General features: G+C 36.7%; 4 protein-coding genes and 1 non-coding gene across 6 annotated transcripts in view; 2 read left to right on the plus strand and 3 right to left on the minus strand.

Annotated features, from left to right (window-relative positions):
• Nucleotides 1–2,457, plus strand: part of LOC104805555 (protein CROWDED NUCLEI 1-like) — a 6,724-nt gene extending 4,267 nt beyond the window's left edge. For both annotated transcript variants that reach the window (XM_010530162.2, XM_010530163.2), the window contains 3 exons: nucleotides 1–1,107; nucleotides 1,669–1,816; nucleotides 1,987–2,457. In XM_010530162.2, the coding sequence (XP_010528464.1) occupies nucleotides 1–1,107; nucleotides 1,669–1,816; nucleotides 1,987–2,187 (1,456 nt within the window). In that variant the 3' untranslated portion in view covers nucleotides 2,188–2,457. The remainder of the gene's footprint in view (nucleotides 1,108–1,668; nucleotides 1,817–1,986) is intronic.
• A 2,004-nt stretch (nucleotides 2,458–4,461) lies between these two features.
• Nucleotides 4,462–7,968, minus strand: LOC104805969 (histone acetyltransferase HAC2). The gene is made up of 12 exons (XM_019201508.1): nucleotides 7,910–7,968; nucleotides 7,748–7,838; nucleotides 7,376–7,651; nucleotides 7,078–7,206; nucleotides 6,703–6,903; nucleotides 6,447–6,589; nucleotides 6,048–6,348; nucleotides 5,815–5,954; nucleotides 5,439–5,517; nucleotides 4,942–5,346; nucleotides 4,576–4,802; nucleotides 4,462–4,498 (listed from the first exon to the last, which is right to left on the minus strand). Exons 1-12 carry the CDS (start codon nucleotides 7,966–7,968, stop codon nucleotides 4,462–4,464), a joined length of 2,088 nt encoding a protein of 695 aa, XP_019057053.1.
• Nucleotides 7,969–11,232: 3,264 nt separating this feature from the next.
• On the minus strand, nucleotides 11,233–15,562 carry LOC104805556. Its single transcript, XM_010530164.1, has 9 exons — nucleotides 15,463–15,562; nucleotides 14,558–14,938; nucleotides 14,319–14,400; nucleotides 14,092–14,167; nucleotides 13,542–13,622; nucleotides 12,930–13,066; nucleotides 12,383–12,635; nucleotides 12,211–12,274; nucleotides 11,233–12,061 (listed from the first exon to the last, which is right to left on the minus strand). Exons 2-9 carry the CDS (start codon nucleotides 14,889–14,891, stop codon nucleotides 11,418–11,420), a joined length of 1,671 nt encoding a protein of 556 aa, XP_010528466.1. The 5' UTR covers nucleotides 14,892–14,938; nucleotides 15,463–15,562; the 3' UTR covers nucleotides 11,233–11,417.
• Nucleotides 15,563–15,715: 153 nt separating this feature from the next.
• TRNAF-GAA lies at nucleotides 15,716–15,788 on the plus strand. The gene has a single exon. It is a non-coding gene; the product is annotated as a tRNA-Phe (tRNA).
• Nucleotides 15,789–21,450: 5,662 nt separating this feature from the next.
• LOC104805970 (putative F-box protein At3g23950) overlaps nucleotides 21,451–21,837 on the minus strand; it is a 1,769-nt gene continuing 1,382 nt past the window's right edge. The window contains exon 2 of the mRNA XM_019201509.1: nucleotides 21,451–21,813. Within this exon, the coding sequence (XP_019057054.1) occupies nucleotides 21,451–21,813 (363 nt within the window). The remainder of the gene's footprint in view (nucleotides 21,814–21,837) is intronic.

Consider the following 21,837-nt stretch of genomic DNA (forward strand, 5'->3'; position numbering starts at 1 on the left):
GGAAAGAGAATTGAGCAATATCAATTATCTAAGAGAGGTAGCGAGAAGAGAGATGGAGGACATGAAGATGGAAAGACTTAGGATAGAGAAAGAAAAGGTAGAAGTTGATTCTAGTAAAAAGCATCTTGAAGAGCAACAGGTTGAAATCCGAAAAGATGTGGATGACCTCGTTGCTTTAACCAAGAAACTGAAGGAACAGAGGGAACTATTCATTAATGAGAGGAATCGTTTTCTTTCATTTGTTGAAAATCATAAGAACTGCAAGCAATGTGGGGAAGTTTTGTTTGAACCTGTGCTTCCAGACTTCGATAGTTTGATCCCCAATTTATCAAGATTGGACAACAATCCTGACAGTGAAGCACCCAGTCAAAAAATGAGGGATGTATCCCCTGCTCTTACCGGCTCAGGATCTCCAGACCCTGGTGGGTCAGTGTCATGGTTCCAGAGATGTACTTCAAAGATACTGAAATTGTCACCGATTAAAAGGATGGAACTATCTGCTACCCAGAATTTGGCAGATAACGTACCTAAATCTGGTGAGGAAGGTCATATGGAAAGTAGGCCATCAAACTTTACTCAGGCAGTGGCGGTCCAATCTGATACTGGCGTGAGAAAAGTTGAAGTGACTAATGATCACTCAGACAATAATCATAGCAACATTGACAGTAAGGCTCACGAAGTTGCTGAAGATTCTGTGTCTAATCTTGATGTTGATGGTCAGCAGCCTCGCAGGAGGGGCAAGGTGAGAGTTAGAAGAACACGCTCTGTCAAGGCTGTTGTCGAAGATGCCAAAGCTATCCTTGGAAAATCTCTGGAATTTAAAGAGCCCGAGGATTCAAATGCTAATTGTGAGGACTCTGAAAAAGCAAATGATGAGTGCAGGAGTGGACATGGTCAGATTAATAGAGGAACTTCAAGGAATGGCCGAAAACGGACCCATACTGATTCGCTAAAAGCTTGTACTAGTGAGCAGGACGGTGACGAGAGTGATGTGAAGTCTGATAGTGTCACAGCAGGAGCAGTTCAGCATGGAAAGAGGCGGCAAAAGGTTGTCACAGAACCACAAGGTGTGGGTGAGCAACGATATAATCTCAGGAGACCTCGAAGGTGAGTGTACTTTTCATAAACCATCTGATACTAAATTTTTCGTTGGGTTTCTTGCTGGAAACACATTTTTCCAAGGAGGTTATTAGCAGAGGCTCCTCTTTTCCCCCTCAGAAACCAAAACTGGAAAAACTCAGCCTAAAACCTATCCATACTCCTTATTTTTCCTAAATTGCTGCTGGTGAATACAAATTTACGCCTATGACTATTTTATGTACTAAACTCTAGTTGATCTTTTGTATTATTTAACCAGAAAAGAAAAAGGATAGATTTGGGTCTTGAAGTCTATCAAAACCCACACGACTGCCTTTATTGGGAATTTGATGTCTAAGGGCCCTGTTAATTCATTCTCTGGCTAAGGAGTGTGACCCCTTAAACTATATTTGTACGTGGGAAGATAAGTTTCCTGTTTCTTATAGGGAATGATGGGGAAACGTTGTTTCAAATGTAATAGAAAACTAAGCATACTAAATTCATTTCATGATGGGTAGGTAATTTGTAGTTATTCTATGGAGGTCTCAGAATTTAGGCAATTCATAATACTTTCTCCCGAATGGTTGTCAGGGGAGCTGGAGGAAACAATCCGAGCAAGGAGAATGAAGAGACTAGTGACATCAGAAGGGACAAAGACATATTCTGTGCACAAACCTCTGCCTCAGCGTCAATAGGAGTTGCTGTTAGTGAGAATGGAGGAAGCACAAGCCTGGTGCGGGTATGGCAATGACCAGATTTTTTTCTCTCTCTCTGGGCTATGCTTAGTCAATGTGGTTGTGTCGATTGCTTACATTACTAGAACGAACCATTCTTCCATCCTTTGTGAATCTTTGGGATTACAATTCTTGTGAATTGAAACCCTGTTGTCTGAATGATTGGTTTATATAGCGAGAAGAGGTGGCAAACTCTCAGGAAACAGATGCTGGTTCGCCTAAAAGAATGGAGGTTGGGGTTGAAGAAGTGAACGAGACACCTGAAAGGGTCGGCGAAGAAGGAGAGGAGGAAGACGAAGAAGAAGAAGAAGAGACTGGGCAGCATCCTGGTGAAGTGTCCATAGGAAAGAAGCTGTGGACTTTCTTGACGACGTGACATTGATGTTTAGTTTGGTAGATGCAGAAGAACCCATCATCATCTCTTTCTGATTTATGACAAGAACTGTTTCTTGTAATCTCTTAGTTAGTTTTGTCTTAGGAGGGTGTGCTGAGTTGTTCTATTTGTGTATCATCAGATTCAGATTGAAGAAGATTTGGTGCAATTTCTGCTTCTGCAGGTACCGGAGGGTTTGTGTGTTGTACGGTGTGGTGTGGTGGGGTGTGAATCTTGGTTCTTCTGAATTCTTTTTTATCCTTTCTTTCCATAGATTTATTATTTGCATGTAAGACCACACAGTGGATGTGGTTTTTTTTTTGTTCTTTCCTACAAACTAATATGATTTGCTTTTTAAATCCTACCAATTCCTCTGCCCTTTTTTTTTTTACCAATATTCATCCAATTTTTTTTCTTCTCCTCCATATATGTATATAATAGAGAGATACATGTCTATATATATATATATATATGTATTTGTATATGTATATGTATGTGGATATATATTTGTGCTATGTACATGTATATATGAACGTAAATATATAATTTTATTTACCAGAATAATTTTTTTAAATTATAATGATGTGAATTAAAAAAAAATTATATGATAGATTTTTACAATGTAATGATAGACAGTTTTGAAATTTTCAATCAATTTTTATATATTTTTTAAAATTCTAAAAAACGCAATCATGTTTAAGATTAGATAAATCAAAATATTAAAAAAAAACAAGTACTTAGTTTAATTATTAATTTGTGTTGCTCAGTGATGGGCCTGAAATATAATAATGGGTCTAAATCGTATAAATAGTATGGGCTTTTGTGAATAAAAAATAAAATAAATAAAAAGGTGTATCGGGTGAGACAGAGACGGCTTTTTAGGATCCACGCGCTCAGTTTTCAACATTTGGCGAAAACGGCGATTTCGGTGGGTTATATAGCCCAGGGGTTTTTGGTCGGTGAGATCTACGCGTCTCATCTGCGCGTGCGATTTATTTTCAACTTTTTTATTACATGATTTTTACGAACGCGTGCTATAACGCGCAACAATTACCTTTATCTTTTTCCTGAAAATAAGATAAATGATTTTATTACATTAATATAAAGAAACCTATTTTAAGTATTAAAATCTATTAAATTGTGTTCTCCAATAGATTAAAATAAAAAGAACATTTTTAAAAGAACAATATTACGAAATTTATGTGAATGCTAATACTAGAAAAAAATGATACTTTGTGATTTCAAATAGGTGCAAAATAGTCAGTTAAAGATAAACTTATTATATCGGACTAATATGAGGATCTGACTGTTAAATAAACCTGCAAATGCATCAAGATTTTATTTTTAACTTTATTTCTTTTGCTGTTTTTTTTTTTACTTTTGATGATTAATTTGTCTCTCTCCCATAAAAATTTGTATTTATAAAACAAAACGCATTTATTTAACTGCGTTCGTACTATATTTGGTTGAGAAATTACGACAAAAAATTATATAATTTATTATAAATAGATATTTTTTTTTTATTTTTTTATTGACAATTATTTTATTTTGTCGTGAAATATTTTAATTAGAATTATTGATTTTAATTTTTTATTGACGTGAGAATAAATATTATTATGGAAAAAAGTTAGAAAAAACACCAAATGCAAACATCGCCATTTACATTTCAAAATATCGAAAAAAGTTGTAATCCTAATGGTAATATTAATTTTTTAAAATGATCTAGAATATTTATTATTTAAAGTATTTTTAGTTAATAAAAATTTTCATTTTCAAAATCTTTTTATTTTTTGATCTTACTATTGATTAAACTTCACCTATAATATTTAAATGATTGAATAAATTATTTTAACCATTTGAATAGTGTTATGTACGTTTTGCATTTGTACAATAGGAAAACAAGTTTCTTATCTCTACCAATACACCATGTGATTATGTGAAAAAAAAAAAACTCGACCAATACATAGCGTAAATCTAATCGATGAAAAATTTCAATTAAATAGAAGATGCATACAAAAAAATCTACCTTTGCCATGTTTGGTTTCACAACAGCAACAACCCATTTATTCATTTGATTAAATATAAAAATACCACAAAAGAATGTGCCTTCAACATTTAGGCTTTGTACAAAAAAAATTTACTTTGCTTCTCGACCATATAAAAAAAAAGGACAAGAAGAGGAGACATTGGTTGAGTGGTAAATGACATGTCTTCTGATACTTACAGTTAAGAGGACATTCATTCGCCGACAAAAAAATACAAACAAAAAAGCTCTTCTTACTGTGTCTGAATGTTCCCGCTCTCTTTCATATCTCTGCAAAGAGGAGTTTCATCAAAATTATGTAACGTTGCCATGATCTTGCTTTCCAAAAACATGAGATATCTACTTACCCGCAGAATGGTACTCTGCAATTGGAGGGTTCCTCGCAATGGCTTGCGTGCAGCCCAAGTATCAGACACACCTTTATGCAAGGCTGGCAACCTCCTTTTGCCCGGACTTCGCACTTCGATCCATGCCTGAACAACTCTTTCACCGTAATGCACTTGGGGAATGAACAAGTACCATTTGTCGCCTGGCATTGAACGGCATGCCGCAGAGCATTCAGTGTCTCGGTGACCTATAGGATCATCATATTTACACGACAAGTTGCTCAAAGTCAGAGAAACTTTCTGAGGCAGGTGAAAAGAGAAGAAAGAAACGGGTCAAAAGGAATCTGAAAACGAAACAGAAATCTATACTGTGAACTGTTTTCTTACCGAGGCAAGTTTCGGGTCAGCATCTTCGGCCCGTCTCCCGTGGGCTGAAGGGTTTTCAGCTAAGAGATGAATAGCCGACTTGGTAATTCTTTCGCTATAGCATCTCATGCAAACTTTGTACTTCGAGCAAATCAAACAGGGATGGTGAAGCTCGGTTGTAATATCGCCGTTGCAGAGGGTGCAAATGACCTTGGCGGAACCGTTTTGCTGAGATATCATCTGCTCATTTTGACTGTGAAGATGGTACAGTATCATCATTGATGAATACTTGGCCCGTCGAAGCGTGTCAAATTGGTAATTATTCTTCTGACAAAGTTCCAGGAACCCATTTCTGTCTTCAAACACATCACTCTCCAGAATAATGTCCGTATCCTCCGTGGTAGATGGTATATCATTCATCATCACCTGCAAATGTTTAATAGAAATCAACCTATTGAATCAAATGTTTATATATGCAAACATCACAAGATCCAAAGAAGCTGGGTAAGAGAATTCACTTTCGAGAGGAAATGTTTCTCCTTTCCATTTGCAATATGCGTGTCTTCCCCGCTAATCTTTTGCTCTGCATCATGGCATCTGTTTATAATATATGAAAAGGTGTAAAAACATAAGCAACTTCATTTCAAGAGAGATATTGATTAAATTTCCTGCATTCTTATGGAGATGGGATCAAGCGTGAAAGACTTTGACCACGTTGTCAACACATTCATTACAGAGCAGCCTCACTTCTATTCCACATAGTTGTATGACAAATTGCTCGTATTATCTACATGCTTTTATCAGCTGAAAACTAAACCTAAGTTCCTAATAATATACATATTCAATGGCTTGAGAAAGCACAAAAAGCCGATTCAAAGAGTGATGGATGCATACCTTTCACACAATTGAACATTTTTGCACGTTTTACAAAACCAACGCCATCCAGATATTAAGGCCTGAGAGCAATGTGCGCACGAGTAGTGCAGTTGGACCACCATGAATTCCTCCTTAACAGGTAGCATGATTTCATCCAGCTATAGAGGTAGAAAGGACAAGATGTTAGAATGTAAGATCTAAGCAAGTAATAAACATACACAGAAACACGCAAGTTAAGAGGGAATTTTTACCTTCTGCATCACTATAATATCTTTAGCAGCATTTTTAGGAGGAATGTGGTGTCCAAAAGCTCTTAGCCTTCTGTGTGTCACTAATTTGATCTTCTTCTTCAATTCGTCTTTTCCTCCTTTCTCAATTTGTTGGATGAACTTCTCAGCCGTAGAAGACCAGTAAGCTCCATCAAAGTAGGGCAATCGGGAAGCAGTGATCTTGCAAGCGGATTGCTCTGTGAGAACAAAGTATCGCTCGTACAAGTTTGTGACGTTTAGTATCACCCCCTCTTTGGCAGATTTTTTCAGCATTGAGTGATACCTGAGATGTGGAAATTGTATTGTTAATATACAAATAATGAGAAAACATGAGCGATGGGAAGGAGAAGAAGAAGGGGTAGGGGTTAGAGCGAGGCAGACCATTGTCGAAGCTTATCAGCCTTTGGAGTTTTTTGATTCCCTGGATGGCAGTACAAAATATAATCCTCTCCTTTTATAGGTGGAGATGCCCATAAATAGCACGTAGCGAAACCCCGATTCTTAATGTATTTAAGATATGCAAGCTGAGAATGAGAAACAGGAACAGGATAGCATTGTGAATTTCCATATATTAAGTCGACGATCTTCCAATGAAATCAGAATAACAAGGGTCAAGAGAAGATGACAAATAGATTACCAATATTTGGTGATATACGAAAGTCCGGAGAGACTCTCCGGTGGTTGTCACTCTCTCAGGCCTGAAGTACTTGACGGAATCGAGATATGATATGTATACGCAACGTTGGTTGGGTTGGCGGCATTCAGATCCATACTCCTGGACATAGAAACCATAGATGCACACATCCACACCTTCAATCTTCTGAAACAAAAGAATAGCCTGCAAATTTTGAATAAAAAGGGAAACAAAGAAATCAGAACAGGATTCCCTGGAAAATTTCATAACTGCATCACAGAAAACCAAATTGTTGAAGCTGCAAGAATCAGGCACGTCATTTATATGAATAAGGCAAAGCAAACATAAGCAAAGGTATTGATTATGAACTCCTCTAACCTTTGATCTGTACGGAAACTCGGTTGGATACTCTTCGTCGTGAAAGATATCTGCATACTGTTTATTGACTTTCAGATCTTTGTCTACGGATAAAACCACTCTGACAACAAGATCTTCTGGACCTGGAACCTGTTAAGGAAACAAGGTCATCATAAGAAAGACCAAAAGGGCAGCGGATTTCACCACAAAACTGGCACATGCTTTATACCGTTTCATTTTTCAGTTAAAACTATTGAAAAAAAAAAGGTTTTCTCAGCTATTTGAGTGAAGCATGTCAAGAGAAAAATCGGCATCTTACTTCGTCAATGCTCTTCCCGGTCGCCTTTGCAGTCTCTTCTCGTTCTTGACCAAGACTCCTGAAAAGCCTATGTTCTATGTAGTTGCTGAGGTTGGTGCAGGGGAGATCTTTTGCTTCAAATTTCATATCAGACTTCAAATCTGTGCAAACACTCCGTCGTTCCTCTAACAAACAGTTGGGACAGATGTAAGGAGCTTTGCCTTCCGGGTCCATTTTCTCATTGTACAGACCACAAATTTGGTGCTGCCAGCCATTGCATTTATCACACATAACCCACTGCTCCAACACATTGCAAAGTCAGTTAGGTAGATAACACCTACATGATTAAAAATCTCAACAGTTCAAATGAAAAGAGAATCTGTAAAAGGTTACCTTCTCTTCGGTGTCACAATCATTCTTCCTTTTACACAGCTTCGCCTTTGAGATTTTGGCTCCAAGTATTTCGATATCCCCTCGGAGGTTTCTGTGACAATAACTACACAGAAAGTGACTGCTCCTTTCTGCTTCCTCTGAGGCGTAGTAGAAAGCACTTGCTTTGATGCGGCAGCTGCAAGATGCACAATATTTTGGCGGTGGCGAAAACAAAATAACATTTTCACCACACAGCTGACAAGATTCATCCTTCTGAGCAGGCTTTTCTATGTCTCCGTTTCCTTCTCTTGATCGATCCTGCAAAACAAAGAAGAGATCAAACATTGATGCAAAAGAATGATGGCTGAGAAAGAACAAAGAGAAGGAAAGAACTCCGACAAGACGACAGCTATACCTCTAAAATCCATAGAGAGATATGAGAGATGGGAACGAGGAAAAGATACCAAAGAATGGTGGTAGTGAAACTGACCTGACTAGCCCATCGTCTAATACCCGCTAGATGCTCCTTTATTTGTTCTGTAGTTAAACATTCGACCAGTGAAGCAGCTCTCCTCTTCAGCTCTTCCATATTTGTTTGCTTTTCCAAATTTGTCTGCACAACAATAACCTCATTGTCCTTCTCCTCCTCTTGGCATGCTAGATTCTCAGGGATAGCCAAACGAGCATTTGACATAATCGTATCAGGAATTTGAGGGAGATGAGCAGGAGTCTGACAATTCTTCGCAGAATTAGACTTCATTGAATATGCATCTCCTTTGGCGCGTTTGGCACTTCCGTCACCCAAAAGTTCGTCAAAAGTGTGAACCTTTTTAACCGCACCCAAACGAGAATTTCTCATCATTCTAGGGGTGGGCGAGTCACTACTTCCCCTGATAGTGCAAGAGCCGGGACTCTGTCGTAGGGGAGTAAGTTCCCAGGACATGGGAGTAAGAAGATTCGACTGATTCTGTGGAGCTATCAACTGGTTGCTTTGCTGAGGAAGCAGAGCCTGGCCGTAGTTCACTCGTGGAAGACTAAATGAGTTGTAAGGTTCCGCACTCCCATTGAAGTTAGATGGCAAAACAGTGGAATGAGGATTCTGAACATTGCCTGCAGGTTCATATTCATAAATGCCGAATAGAAACCAAGTCAAGAGGACGCATAAAGAAAAGAGAGCAACGTATAAGCATAACAGAGATCTACATCTTCACACAAACTACATATTGCGTACATATCAATCAAACTGAAGAACACTTTTGAACATACCAAATCTATGATGTTGCGGCTGATAAACCCCGCCAACCGAAGCATACCATAAATCACCTCCAAAGAATATCTGCTCACCGCCAAGATTTCCGCCACCAAAACCGGAGGTACTCATCAAATTCTGTTCCTGCGAATATAAACACGATGAGTTTTGCCCATGCTTCCTTTTAAAACGTCACACCTTATGCTTCGTGTAGAAACTGCCATAACTGGAAACGAACACAACAGTGGTCCAGACAATATCGTACCTGTAAAGCCTCATTCCTGTTCTGTACAATCCTCGACAGAACATCAAACCTCTGCTGTCCGCTGTTACCAGTGGGTAACCCGTTGAGTGTAGGAGAACTGCAGGAAAGGCGGCAGGACCAAATACCGAATTAAACGTTAACGCAAATTGTATATCAATACTCCTAACCTATATTTTCTCAAGTAATCGCGAGCTTACAGGTTATTTCTAATCAGAGAAGGATTATATCCGTCAAAAGGAACATGGTTCCCTGTCTGGTTAGCATGCAAATTGTTGTTTGATGCTTCAGGTGTCGGGATCAAGTTATGTCTCTGGTCAATAACTGAATCCCAATACGATCTCTTCGAACCCATCTCTCCGTTCTAAGACGGATTAACAACAGATTGTCTGCACAAATCATGAAAAAAGAATTAGACGCATACACGTAGAAGTACACTCTCAAAGTTCCACCAAAAGATCAAATTAAAATCGATCGAGAGCTCAGACTTGCAACCGACCAACATAATGATTTTACGATACCATTCAGTTTACAGATATGTGCTTGATACAGTGATTTCAAAGTTTAGCTGAAGTTTACTTCTTTTAAAATCATACCAAAACCCTAAATATATTTTTTTTGACAAAAAAAATACTAAAACCCTAAACCCTAACACCAATCCAACACCTTCTACCCCCAAAATTAATTGCTCGAAAGAGACACAACGCCAAGACCCAAAAACCCAACACGATGGATGCCGACAAAAGCACTTCGGTCGCCGGCATTGTCCTGTTCCGGTGATCGATCAAGTAAAACCCTAGAGTCCAACACAAGAAACAGGGTGAAGAAGAAAGAAAAGAAGAACCTTTGTTTATTTCCGTTAGCCTCGTCTTCGTATAGCGAAGTGTGGGCCACCGAAGAGAGAGAAAGAGAGCGCGCGAGAGAGGAGTTGCCTTCTGTATCGATCTTATATTATATGCCTCTCGATCTCCTTTTTGTTTCAGAATTGTGAAATATTTTTTATTTTCTGAATTATATTGTAATTTAAATCACGTATTTTTCGTCTCTCTCCAAATCGAACAATTTCAAATATTCCGAAGGAATCGGAAATTTTATCCAATTGAAATTGATAGATATTTGCAACGGCTTATCGGATAGATATTTATAATATTATCTCTTGAGTTTTAACGTATCTTACCAAATTTTATTTACAAATTAAATTTCACACTGTGAGTTGACTGATTCTTTTTTAACTTCTACTTAATTAACTGAGAAAAAAAAAAAAACTCTCGTCTCATGGATAGAAACTATGGAATGGACAGGTAGTCCAAATTTTGACTTTTCATACGCAGAATATTTAATTATCACATTATATTATGGACCGACTAACAACACTATTTTTCTAAAAATGCGATCAAATGAAAGTTATGTATGTGATTTTGATGAACAGAGTCTATAAATCTTGTCATGGGAAAATGGGCAACGAGAATATTTATGTAAATTCTAACAAATATAATGACCTTTTAATATTTTTATAATTGGAAAACAAAAACAGAAAAACACTTACATCAATAAATTTTTATAGTACATAGATAAATAAATAAATCACTACATTTATCTAATTTTGTATATTACAATATAATTTTAAAACATTTTTACGACAGTAAAATAATCGTATAATATAAATTAAATTAAAAACGAATAAATTAGAAAAACAGAAAACAAATTATTGGTTTTTCAAAAATATAAGATTTATATAGGCTTAAAAATATATAATATTTTAATTGAAATCTTTCTACATTTTATAAAACATTTATAAAAAGCCCATAAACTTTCGAAACTGTTTAACAAGCTATGTAAAATGCAATAAACGGCACCTATCATTACACATAGGAGTATTTGGTTAGTTTTATTATATATACCAAGCTATGTAAAATGTAATATAAATTGCACCTAATATTACACATAGAAGCATTTGGTTAGTTTTGAAATTTAAAAAGAAAATAAAAAGTTAAATCATATTATAACTTAAAAATTAAATTTAAAACCGAAAACTCAACATTCTCCTAACCCAACCTTGTACTGCTGGAAAAGTGCAAAAGCTGAAGGAACAAAAAACTTCATGTTACAACAAGAAAGAAACTGAACCACAACCCTAAACCACCAACTTCTCACATGATGAGCATCTACAATTCTCATTCTCATCTTCTGCCGCTAAATCCATACCTATCTCTATCGTCCCGATCCCACAAATCAGAATCGTATGACGAATAATACCTATTCCCTCTTTCCCCTAGAGACCACTCAAATCCCGGGCTTCTCGGCCTAGAGATGTAATCCGATCTTTCGAAGCCTGGGCTTCTCGGCCTAGAGATGTAATCCGATCTATCGAAACCCGGGCTTTTCGGTCTGGAGATGTAGTCTGATCTTTCAGAGCCCGGGCTTCTTGGTCTGGGGATGTAATCTCTAGAACCGAAATAATCGTAATCATATCTATTGCCATACCTTGGAGGGTAACTTGATGGTTCAACCCTAGAAGGATGACCATCTTCCCTGTAATCCCGAGGTGGGGCTGGCCGGTGGTCATGATGGGCAAGTCCTCTGCTTGTTCTATGTTGCGACCTTGTGTTGCTTCTACGTGAGTCCAGGTCTGAAGCGGGTGCCCAGAGCCGCTCATCGGCTTTTTCTGGGATTGGAGCGTTGATCCCTGGAAACTCAACAGTTTTTTTCTTGGGTGGGTCTCGAGGGCTTGTTTTTTCGAAGATTTCCCCATCCTCGGTCTCTTCTACACGCGTTTCTTCCTCTCCGAATATAGTGATTCCCGATGGATGATCAACATCGTACGCTAAAGACAGCAACAAAAAGCAAAACAATGACAAAAGGATTGTAGCCAGAGTGGCTTTAGTTTCAGAACATTGGTCTGAGAAGACAGAACAGGACTGGTAAAGCACTCCAGAAAGAAAAAAGAACACAGCAGAGAACAGAACAACTCACCTAAGTATCCTGGTGGGTACCCGAGCTCTCTCATGCGGTTAAGCCATGGAGGAGGGTCAAGTTCCTGTGCAAAGCAAAAGCTTAATGAAGATACTCATTGTTCAGGTCTATCATGCGTTCTCCAGAATTACAGCAGTGAACCATTTTGCACGGTAGGAAGTTCAAAAGTTACCGCGAGACCAAGAAGCTGCCGTGTCTCAGCATCAAGACTGCCTGGCTTTAAGCCACCATACTTTCCACTTTGAGAACTCTGATAGTATCGGGATGGTATACGAGATCCAGAAGACAGATTCTTTTTGGCTTTATGCTCCTTTCTGGCATTACTAACGGCTAATCGGTCAAAAGGCTTCGGGCATTCTCTCAAGGAATGACTATAGGATCCACAATTGAAGCAACGTGGAGGATCACCCACTATCACCGGACCTCTAGAAAATTATAGAAGTAATTTTTTATCAGGATCAGCCAACTGTGAACTGATGAGAACACTCCAGATAACTGCCGAGGCACAACTTAGTGAACTATCAGTACCAAATTAATTTTAAACACCCATTACAAGAAAACATAAACTGTTAATTTTTGTACTGAGACTATAACAGATAATAGTCAAACATCAGCAAAGCTTCAATCATGATGTATGTCAATGATTATCCCTTCAGACACTGATTTAAATAAACATCAGAACAAACTAGGAAAAAGTTATAAATTAAATTTTACTTTACCCTTCTAAGTTATTTGAGCCATCCACTGAAGTCAAACCTATAGCAAATCCACGGTCATAAAGAGGGGCAGTGCTACTTTCCATGGGAACAAACCCTTTAAATGGCTTAAGACCAGTTTCGTCATCAATCCAGAAGGACTGCATACACAAGAATGTATCAGTTCAAGTGTCAGTAAAGCTAGTAAATGCATTGGACACTTAATTTTGTATGCACAACAAGATAGATTAAACGCAAAACCCAAAAAAAACTGAAGGAGAAAGAAAAAAGAGAAGGAGAATGCGCTTCCTGAAGGGTAGTAAAAGTCTGAGATTGCAATTGATTGATCTTATAATCAACTCTTGCACACCAAAAGACACATGAGAAAATGAAAAATAAATATGAAGCAGGGATTAGGACCACGTGATCACATTCTAGAAGAGCAGATGTTTTAAAGTTAGAGCAATGCTATAATACCAAGCATACTTATGCATAAACAATTTGAACAATTTAACACTGGCTTCACACATGAGCAAAAGTAGAGATATGGAATGTACTAATGGAGACAAAATTTTAGGTCTTGTAGAGAACTTTTAAGAAGGCACCAAAAAGGTAATGAAAATGTTTCTCGCTCACCACCGACGAGGTCTTCTCAAGTCCAACACGTAAAGCAGGAAAGTATGTCGCTTCACCAGATTCCAATACTTGTTCTTCAACCTGAGCATATCAGTATTTACAATTCAGATATTCCAGCTTCCGCTGTATACCTTACAGTCCTGAAACTGCACCCTACATAGAAGGGTTATTAAAGCAGACCAATCTAAATGATCTCAACTACATGAGATTGTATCATGCATTATTCATAAGCTATTTCTATTCACAAGCACCAATTAAACCCCCTTGAAAATTTCAGAAGGAACACCATCCTTCCACATTGGTGCCTCATGCCCATGGCCTATCAAATAAAATAATGGCAAACATGCCTGCCTAGGGGCCATACTAATTACAACCTAAAGAGCCTAAAGATGGTGCCTAAAGACGGTACAAGTATCTTTCTTTGAACAATTTCTAGAGTCCACCTTTAATATTCTCCAATTTACAAGCTTAGTCGACTTTTGAAAATTGAATAAAGCCATCATTCTATATAAAAACTACAGAAACCATTCTAGGATAAAACAAGACATACCTGAGATGAGGAACTATGTTCTGCCTCCCATTCTGACCATTGTTGTAACAGACTTTCCAGTTTCTGTTTACTAGCCCTGAGAGAAGTCATTGAAGTAGATTAATAACGAGGAATACAGAGAATGACAAAAATGCTAGAACCTTGATATATAGAAGCTTCACAAATATACATCAGTCCAAGGAACTTCAATATAATTATAGTTGAACTCATACTCTTATTCACCAAACCTTGTTAAGTGGTTATAAGTAACATGGACCGTGGGTTGCTCTTCGCCAGAGACAGTGCGGCGTCTTTTAACACCAGATTTCACTGAGATACGGAATTATGGAAACTCAAAAATAATAATGACAGACATTTTGGGTCTACAGATACAACTAACTATGGCAATAGACAATGCCCAATAAACCACAAGAACCATGAATGACCATAATTGCAGCAATCCACTCGGGGCAGTAAACAAGGATACAACTAACATCCAATGTGGTATGCTCAATCAGCCTCCCGTTCTGGATATCCAACATCTTATCTACAACTGCTACAGTTTCAACACTCGCATGGACAGCAGCTGAATCACCGACAGTATCACTAACCTGGCCATACTCAGTTGAGCCAGCTCTAAAATCGTCTTCTGTTAGATCCATGTCTTCCTCCATGTCTAAATGCCTCTCTACCGTCTCTTCATTAACATCTAAAGAATTTGCTTCAGGCGACCCATTACCGGATTTGAGATGATCGTTTTTCTGCCCTTCGGCATCAGAATCAGCTGAAGCTGGGAGGCCAATTACGTCCTCAGTTTCCATGTCCAAAGAAAACAAACTTTATATCTTGTAACAATTTCACCGATCGCCTGCAAGGTAGACTCACACAAGGACAGAGAGCATCATCATTCATCACTAAAACAGTAAACCTTAACCAGAACCAGAGGATATAAATGCAATCCCAGAAGTAGTAAAACAAGACATACAAACATGGAACTCCCGAACCCTAGAAAATAACTGGAAAAAAAACAGTTCAAACAATTTCAAGCTCATCAATTTGAAACAAAAAAGACTACAAATACAATTTCCGCCAACTTCTGAAACACTAGGGTTCAAAATGCAAGAACAGTAAACCACGTCACTTAAAATCAACCTAATTCTCCTCAATTTGAAAACAAAAAAATCCCGAATCAGAAGGAATAGAATTCAGAGAATTTCAGAAATGATGGAAGAGGAAGAGACACGAGGCGCCCGTAATGTTTATCCAATAAAACACCCTCCGTTCAAACCACCGAACAAGAATTTGTTTCCCGGAAGCCAAACAGATAGGAGGAAAGTACCCCAGATAAAAAGAACGAAACTTTGAAGCTTCAAAGACTCAGAGGACGCTTACCTCTTCGAGGAGAAACCGAATGGTTTGATTGTGCAGAAGAACGAGCGAACAAGAAAATAGCGAATAGATCTGTCATCCCTTGGGATTCAAAAGACAGCCATTTATTGGTCCGCCCAAGGGATGATCCGCTGCGACGCGGCGCAGGTAGTTAATACAAAATCGACGCAAAACGGTGCGTTAAGGTATGTAATCTCATTTAAATTATAAAACAAGAGGTTCTATTGTTTTGATATTAAATCATAAAAGAATGTTAGCGGGGATAGCTCAGTTGGGAGAGCGTCAGACTGAAGATCTGAAGGTCGCGTGTTCGATCCACGCTCACCGCATTTAAACTCTCTGCTTTTATAATTTCTTTTTTTTTTCTATTGGCCTACATTCTACAAACTATAATTAGAGAAATACAAAGCCCATTGTTATAGAAATACCAGGCCCAAATATAAACGATAATGGGCTTTCCTTCTTTCTTTGTTTCCCTGTATTTTTTTTTGGGCCACATGTGAGATAAAAATTCCACATCTATTTGGAATTTTGGATCCCATAAAGATTTGGAAAAACTTTGAAAATCTAACCATTGGGAAAAAATATACTGAGATATAAATTACATAAAGATTATTCTTAATATAGATTCAAACAAAATTTAGTTTGAAAAAAACTTTAATTGTATGATCCAAAATACAATATTATATGGTGGAAAATAATATATACTATATTAAATGGATCAGATATTTATAGAATCAACCATATTCAAACATCACACAATAATCATTGATACATATAATATATATATATATATATATATATAACTTTGGACTCCGTTGATGCTTTCTGAAAAGTAGGGGCATTAATGCAAGATTTAAGAAAGGTTGGGTTCAATCGACGAGTCTCGAAGATTTTATGTGGGATCCACCTAAGCAACGTGAGATCATGCAGCTCTCTAAGGTATTAGGGGTGGGCACGGGTCGGATACCCGGGAAAATCGAGAGATTTGGATTCGGATCCGGGAGGCTCGGGTATTTAACTATGAGATTTGTATCCGGGATTTGGTATTTACGAGTATCCGGGGTACGGGTATCCGGAATAATAGTCGGGTACTCGCGGATATCCGGATCCGGATTTATTTAAGAAAAACAACAATATTCATATATAAAATTTTTAAAACATGAAGATATATTTATAAAAATTGATGAATTATGATAAAATATATAAGACAAAAGAGATAATAAGAGACAAATAATAATAAATTTAATTTTTTTGAATTAATATTAAAAAAATATGAAATTATTTCATCTAAAATAATTGTATTTTATAAAAATATTATATAAATATAAGATATAATTATTTATAATCATAATACGCGGGTACTCGCGGATATCCGGTTTTAAAAATTCTATTATCCGGATTTGGATCCGGATTCACGGGTATTGAAAAATAAGGATTTGGATTCGGATTTGAAAATTACGAGTACCCTAAAATCGGGTATCCGTGAGACGAGTATCCGACGGATACCCGATTTTCGGGTATTTGTGCCCAGCCCTATAAGGTACCATATTTTTTCATTTCGTGGAAAAGAAGAATATTCCTATGAAAAAACAAAACAAAAATACGATAAAGGAATAAACTTTATTCACTATTTTCTTGTTTTTTTTTTTATAATTGGGTGTTCCCAAATCCAAAGATCCAGATTAATCCCGATCCATGCGCACGACTCTATAATACACACATAGGATGTAAAACATCCGAAGATGACAGGAGGAGAATCTCCATACTTTGGGTGTTGAACTCATAACCTCGTTTACGCGTGGAAAATATTTATGTCCAGATTAATTGACTACATTTTTTTAGAAAAAAGTTTCCTCGTAAATCTAAACGTCTAATTCGATATATTGCTTTTTTAATTAAAAAAAAGTCAAACTACTTTAATTATTTTCCACAAAATAATCGATTCATTTTGGAGGAAATTCAAAAAAAAAATAGTTAGATATAATAAAGAATTAATATTTTCACATTTTTATATTTTGGAAAACATATTTGTTAAATATCACATCCATACGTCATGGTTGACGCACAGTTCTGCTATGTTTGTTTTCTTTCCCACCTAATTCTTTTCCCAAATATTGAAATTATGGAATAAACTAGAAAGATATCTGTACAATTTCAGAAATTGTTTTTATGTGCTGAATGAATTAATTCACGGTTCCTTTATTTTCTTTACCCGGAGCTTCCGTAAATATTATTCTTTTTCACATTTTTGCAAATAGTTTCCTTACAATTTTCTTCCATTTTTTTTTGGTAAACCCCTTACAATATTAAAAAAAATATATTTCTAAATAAAATATAGGGTCAAATTTAATTATTTATATCACTAGAAAGCAATATAGGTACAAGATTTGATTGCTATAAATGGCTAATTAAGACCAATTAATCAAATTAACTTCTTTTTTTCGTTTAGCTAATAAAGAAAGTCAAAAGGTCACAACGCTTGACAGTAGGATGGTCAGCTCAGCCTCCCATCCATCCATACGCACGCACGCACGAGCGTGTATATATATATATATGCGTTATATATATACACTTTTGCTCTCTCTCTCTCTCTCTCTCTCGATTTTCTTCATTCTCCATCTCGGAGAGTCACACCTTCAACAGGTTCGGTCTTTAATTTTCTTCTCCATATTACAAGTGAATCTATATATGTATATATGTATGCTAATATGTATATTTGTATATCTCTCTCTCTCTTATTGTATCTCACGTGTCGATTCACGTCATTACAATAGCTATGAACCCACTCCACAATTCAAAACCTAACGATATATATAAAGAATGGAACTTTTTTATTTAAATGTGTTATATATGTATATATGTACGTTTTTAGTGTATGAATGCATGTGTTGCAGAGCAAGATGGCGAGGGTGAGATTGGGGAAGATGATGGAGGGCTTGAAATCGAAGATTAAGTTGAGTTTGAGGATGAAAAAGAAGGCACCATCATCATCCTCATCATCATCATCATCATCATATGATAAGATAGAGAAGAGTGAAAGCATGAGGGTTGAATTGAGAAGCAGAAAAGCTCATAAGATTATCCAACAAACCCTCCAGATTGCTGACTCTCCCACCACTAGAACTTATGCTTTTTGAGTTCTACTTACACATATACACTCTTACATATCATGCATATATATATACACACACACATATGTAATGTGTTGTATCCCTTTGACAAACAAAAAATGTGTTGTATCTGTCTGTCCATATATATATATGGATGGGTGGATGTGGGTGTTATTTCATCCTTGTGATCAAAAGTGTAAAACATCTTAATCCGAAATGAAATTTCAATGTCTTTGATATTTGACGTTTGTCTGTTTCGTGTTTTTGTTGCTTACAATGTATTTTTCAACCTCTTTATATTTCTGCTACCAACTCATTCGCACAACCCTTTTTTCTGCGCTTAAGACAATTTTTTTTTGTCTACTTTGCATTTTTATAAACAATTCTACTGATGTAGGCCAATATATATTGTGGGAGATTGGGATATATACATATATATACCATACATATATATATATGTATGAACTTGTTGACAAGCGGACAGCGACAATTAGAGGAATGGTAATTTGGACATTGCCTAATCGACTTTTCAGTGGCTAAAAGGGTTTCATACATAAATAGGTTTCTTAGGTGAGGTGAAAAGACACCCACGATATATATATATATATATATAAAAGCACAAAGCCTCTTGTCCGAATACAAATTTTGTAGAGCAAAGATATTCGCCATTTGAGTAAATAAAATGCACAAAAAAACATTGGCATGAATCCAAGTTTCAATTATAATTCAATTCAATTTGAAGATTCGAGATTTCTATATTGACTGAATTGAAATTAATGGACCATTTTTTTCCTTCTAAAAAAGCCATATCCCCCCAAATTTTATTTCATGAAAAATCATCGCAGTTCCTAGATGTCCAAGCAAAGATAAAAGTCTCTCCCATAATGATCAAATTTATCAACCAAAACTGAATTTTGTAAATGTCCATTTTATATGTGTCTAGAAACAGAGCAACATAATAATGGCGAAAACTAGGAAATGCAGAAATAGGGAGAGAGAGACATTAAATGTGTCAATTTTTTTCACCTTTTTTGTTAGTCAGATAGAAACAAAAAGTGTTTTGGAAATTTTGTATGTAGGGATATTTTAGACTTTTTTGTCTAAAATGTAGTGTACTAGTTGTAAAAAAAAATTGAGCACTTTGTTTTAGTTGTGTAACATTGAAATTAATGCGACGCAAGTCAGTAAAAATTCTCCGCCGCTGTAAAAAATCCCCCAAGACGGAGAAAGAATGCGGCCACAGAAATGATAAGGGATGGATGATAAGAGAGGGAGCTGATAAGAGAGAGATAAATGACAAGGGATGGCTGATAAGAGAGAGAGCTGATAAGAGAGAGATAAATGATAAGGGAGAGAGAATAAAGGAGGGGAAACTAACTGTAACTGGTGAATCGGATGTTATAAAAAACGCTGGTGGCATTAACAAGTAACAACTAATCAACCATTCGCCATCTGAGATTCGGCTCAAGAAGTTTCTTCAAGACTGGTAAGATTCATATTCATATTCTTAAACTTTCATGAGTTCATCGCTTGATTTCAACATTTTTTCTTCAATATTTACATCTAATTATTTTTATTTCTAGATGGAGAGAGATTTTGACCTAAATCTAAAGCCCCAAGAACATGAAAAGAACAAAACTAGAGGAAAAGTGACGGTTAAATTTTGGAATTTAACCCAGTACGTTGACTTTTTTTCTTCTATGTTATCTCAATCTTTTTAACATTCATTCTGTATCTACAAAAGTATTTCTTTTCAGAAAATCGAAAACGAATTTGATGGAGCACCTGGGTAGATGGACCAGAGAAGAAAATCATCGACTTTTTCCAAAATCCGAGGTATTTTTCCAGGAAAATATTAATATAAGTAATATATTTTATTAACTATTGAGACTACCGGTGGCATCTCGACCACATATTAGAGGAAGAGGAAGAACTGCCCGATTTTGCGGAACGTATGAATACTTGAAACCCAAAATGCATATACTATTTTGCAGGACACTTTCTTTCGCTTTGAATCGTTTAGCTCAGATTTCAAGTTGTCTTCCCGCTTAAAAGAGCGGCTTAGATTGAACTGAAGAATCTGGAGTTTTCCAGATAGCTCTTTTGAAATTCCCTTAAAGACTTGGGCAGCGTTATCTGCCTCGAATATACGTAACGTGGGTTTCGTCGAAACGTACAACGACTCTAACATGGATAGTACTATTCCAGTTCGCAGAAACAGATCAAACAGGTAATTGAACGTAGCAGCTGAATACCAGAAAAGCATATCGGAACCCTAACCCTAGATCGAGGTAAGAACTTCCGCATTGATAATTTCATAACCGTCTAGAGAAGAATAACGATGAAACACGAAGAAGAGGAAGGAGGGAGAGAGAGTGAGAAGTGTGTTATAGTTGGTTCTGTATTCTCCACTTTATCCAATATGATAGAATAAAAAAATATATAAATATATTAGAATTAAAAATGGATTATTTTTACTTTTTCAAAATTATTTTGAACAAATTTACTTTAGAATTCAATATTAATTTTAACAAAATATTAGCTCAAATTGAATTCAAAAAATCATAGGATAAAAAATTAAATATGAAAATAATAACCAACGGAAGAAACCTGAATTTCAACCGTTTATACTATAGCTTTTTTTTTCCTTCCCAGTCTACTATCAACTCTTCTTCATCCTAATTATATGGTAGAGTAGAGTTGTACTACATCACACGTTTTCAGGTAGTTATCATCATAATTATATGAAAATATAATATTTTGTTAACTCTTATTATACGTAGAAAAAAGTACTAGGGTAGGATATAATTATTCGAGAAAAAATAACCAAAATTAATCCATAATGAAAAAAAAAACAAAAAAATCTATGGTCTCCTAATCAAAAACGTAGAAAGTGGAGACCAGGAGGGAGAGGGATGGGATCGAACCAGGGAGGGAGCACAAACTGGTGAAAATGAATCCGGTGAATAGTGAAGGATCCATCAAACATGGCGTAGCGTTGATAGATGTACTTCATATGCTTCGGACAGTAGTTGAATCTAACGATGCAGTTGCAGTTATGATCGACGGAACCGGATTCCGTCTCTCTGCGAGTCGTGAACCGGTGGGTCCCCAAGTTATAGGAGACCAGAAACTCCTTCTCCACGCTCCACAGGTAGATGACGTCATCCTTCAGTGGATGCATGGCGACCGGGAAGTAATCCAGACCGAGATCGACGTGGTGTCCGAGGTTGACGCTCCACTGGAGCTTCCATCCCGTCGTGTA

Source organism: Tarenaya hassleriana, unplaced genomic scaffold, assembly GCF_000463585.1.
Source record: "Tarenaya hassleriana unplaced genomic scaffold, ASM46358v1 Cleome11, whole genome shotgun sequence".
Classification (NCBI taxonomy): domain Eukaryota; kingdom Viridiplantae; phylum Streptophyta; class Magnoliopsida; order Brassicales; family Cleomaceae; genus Tarenaya; species Tarenaya hassleriana.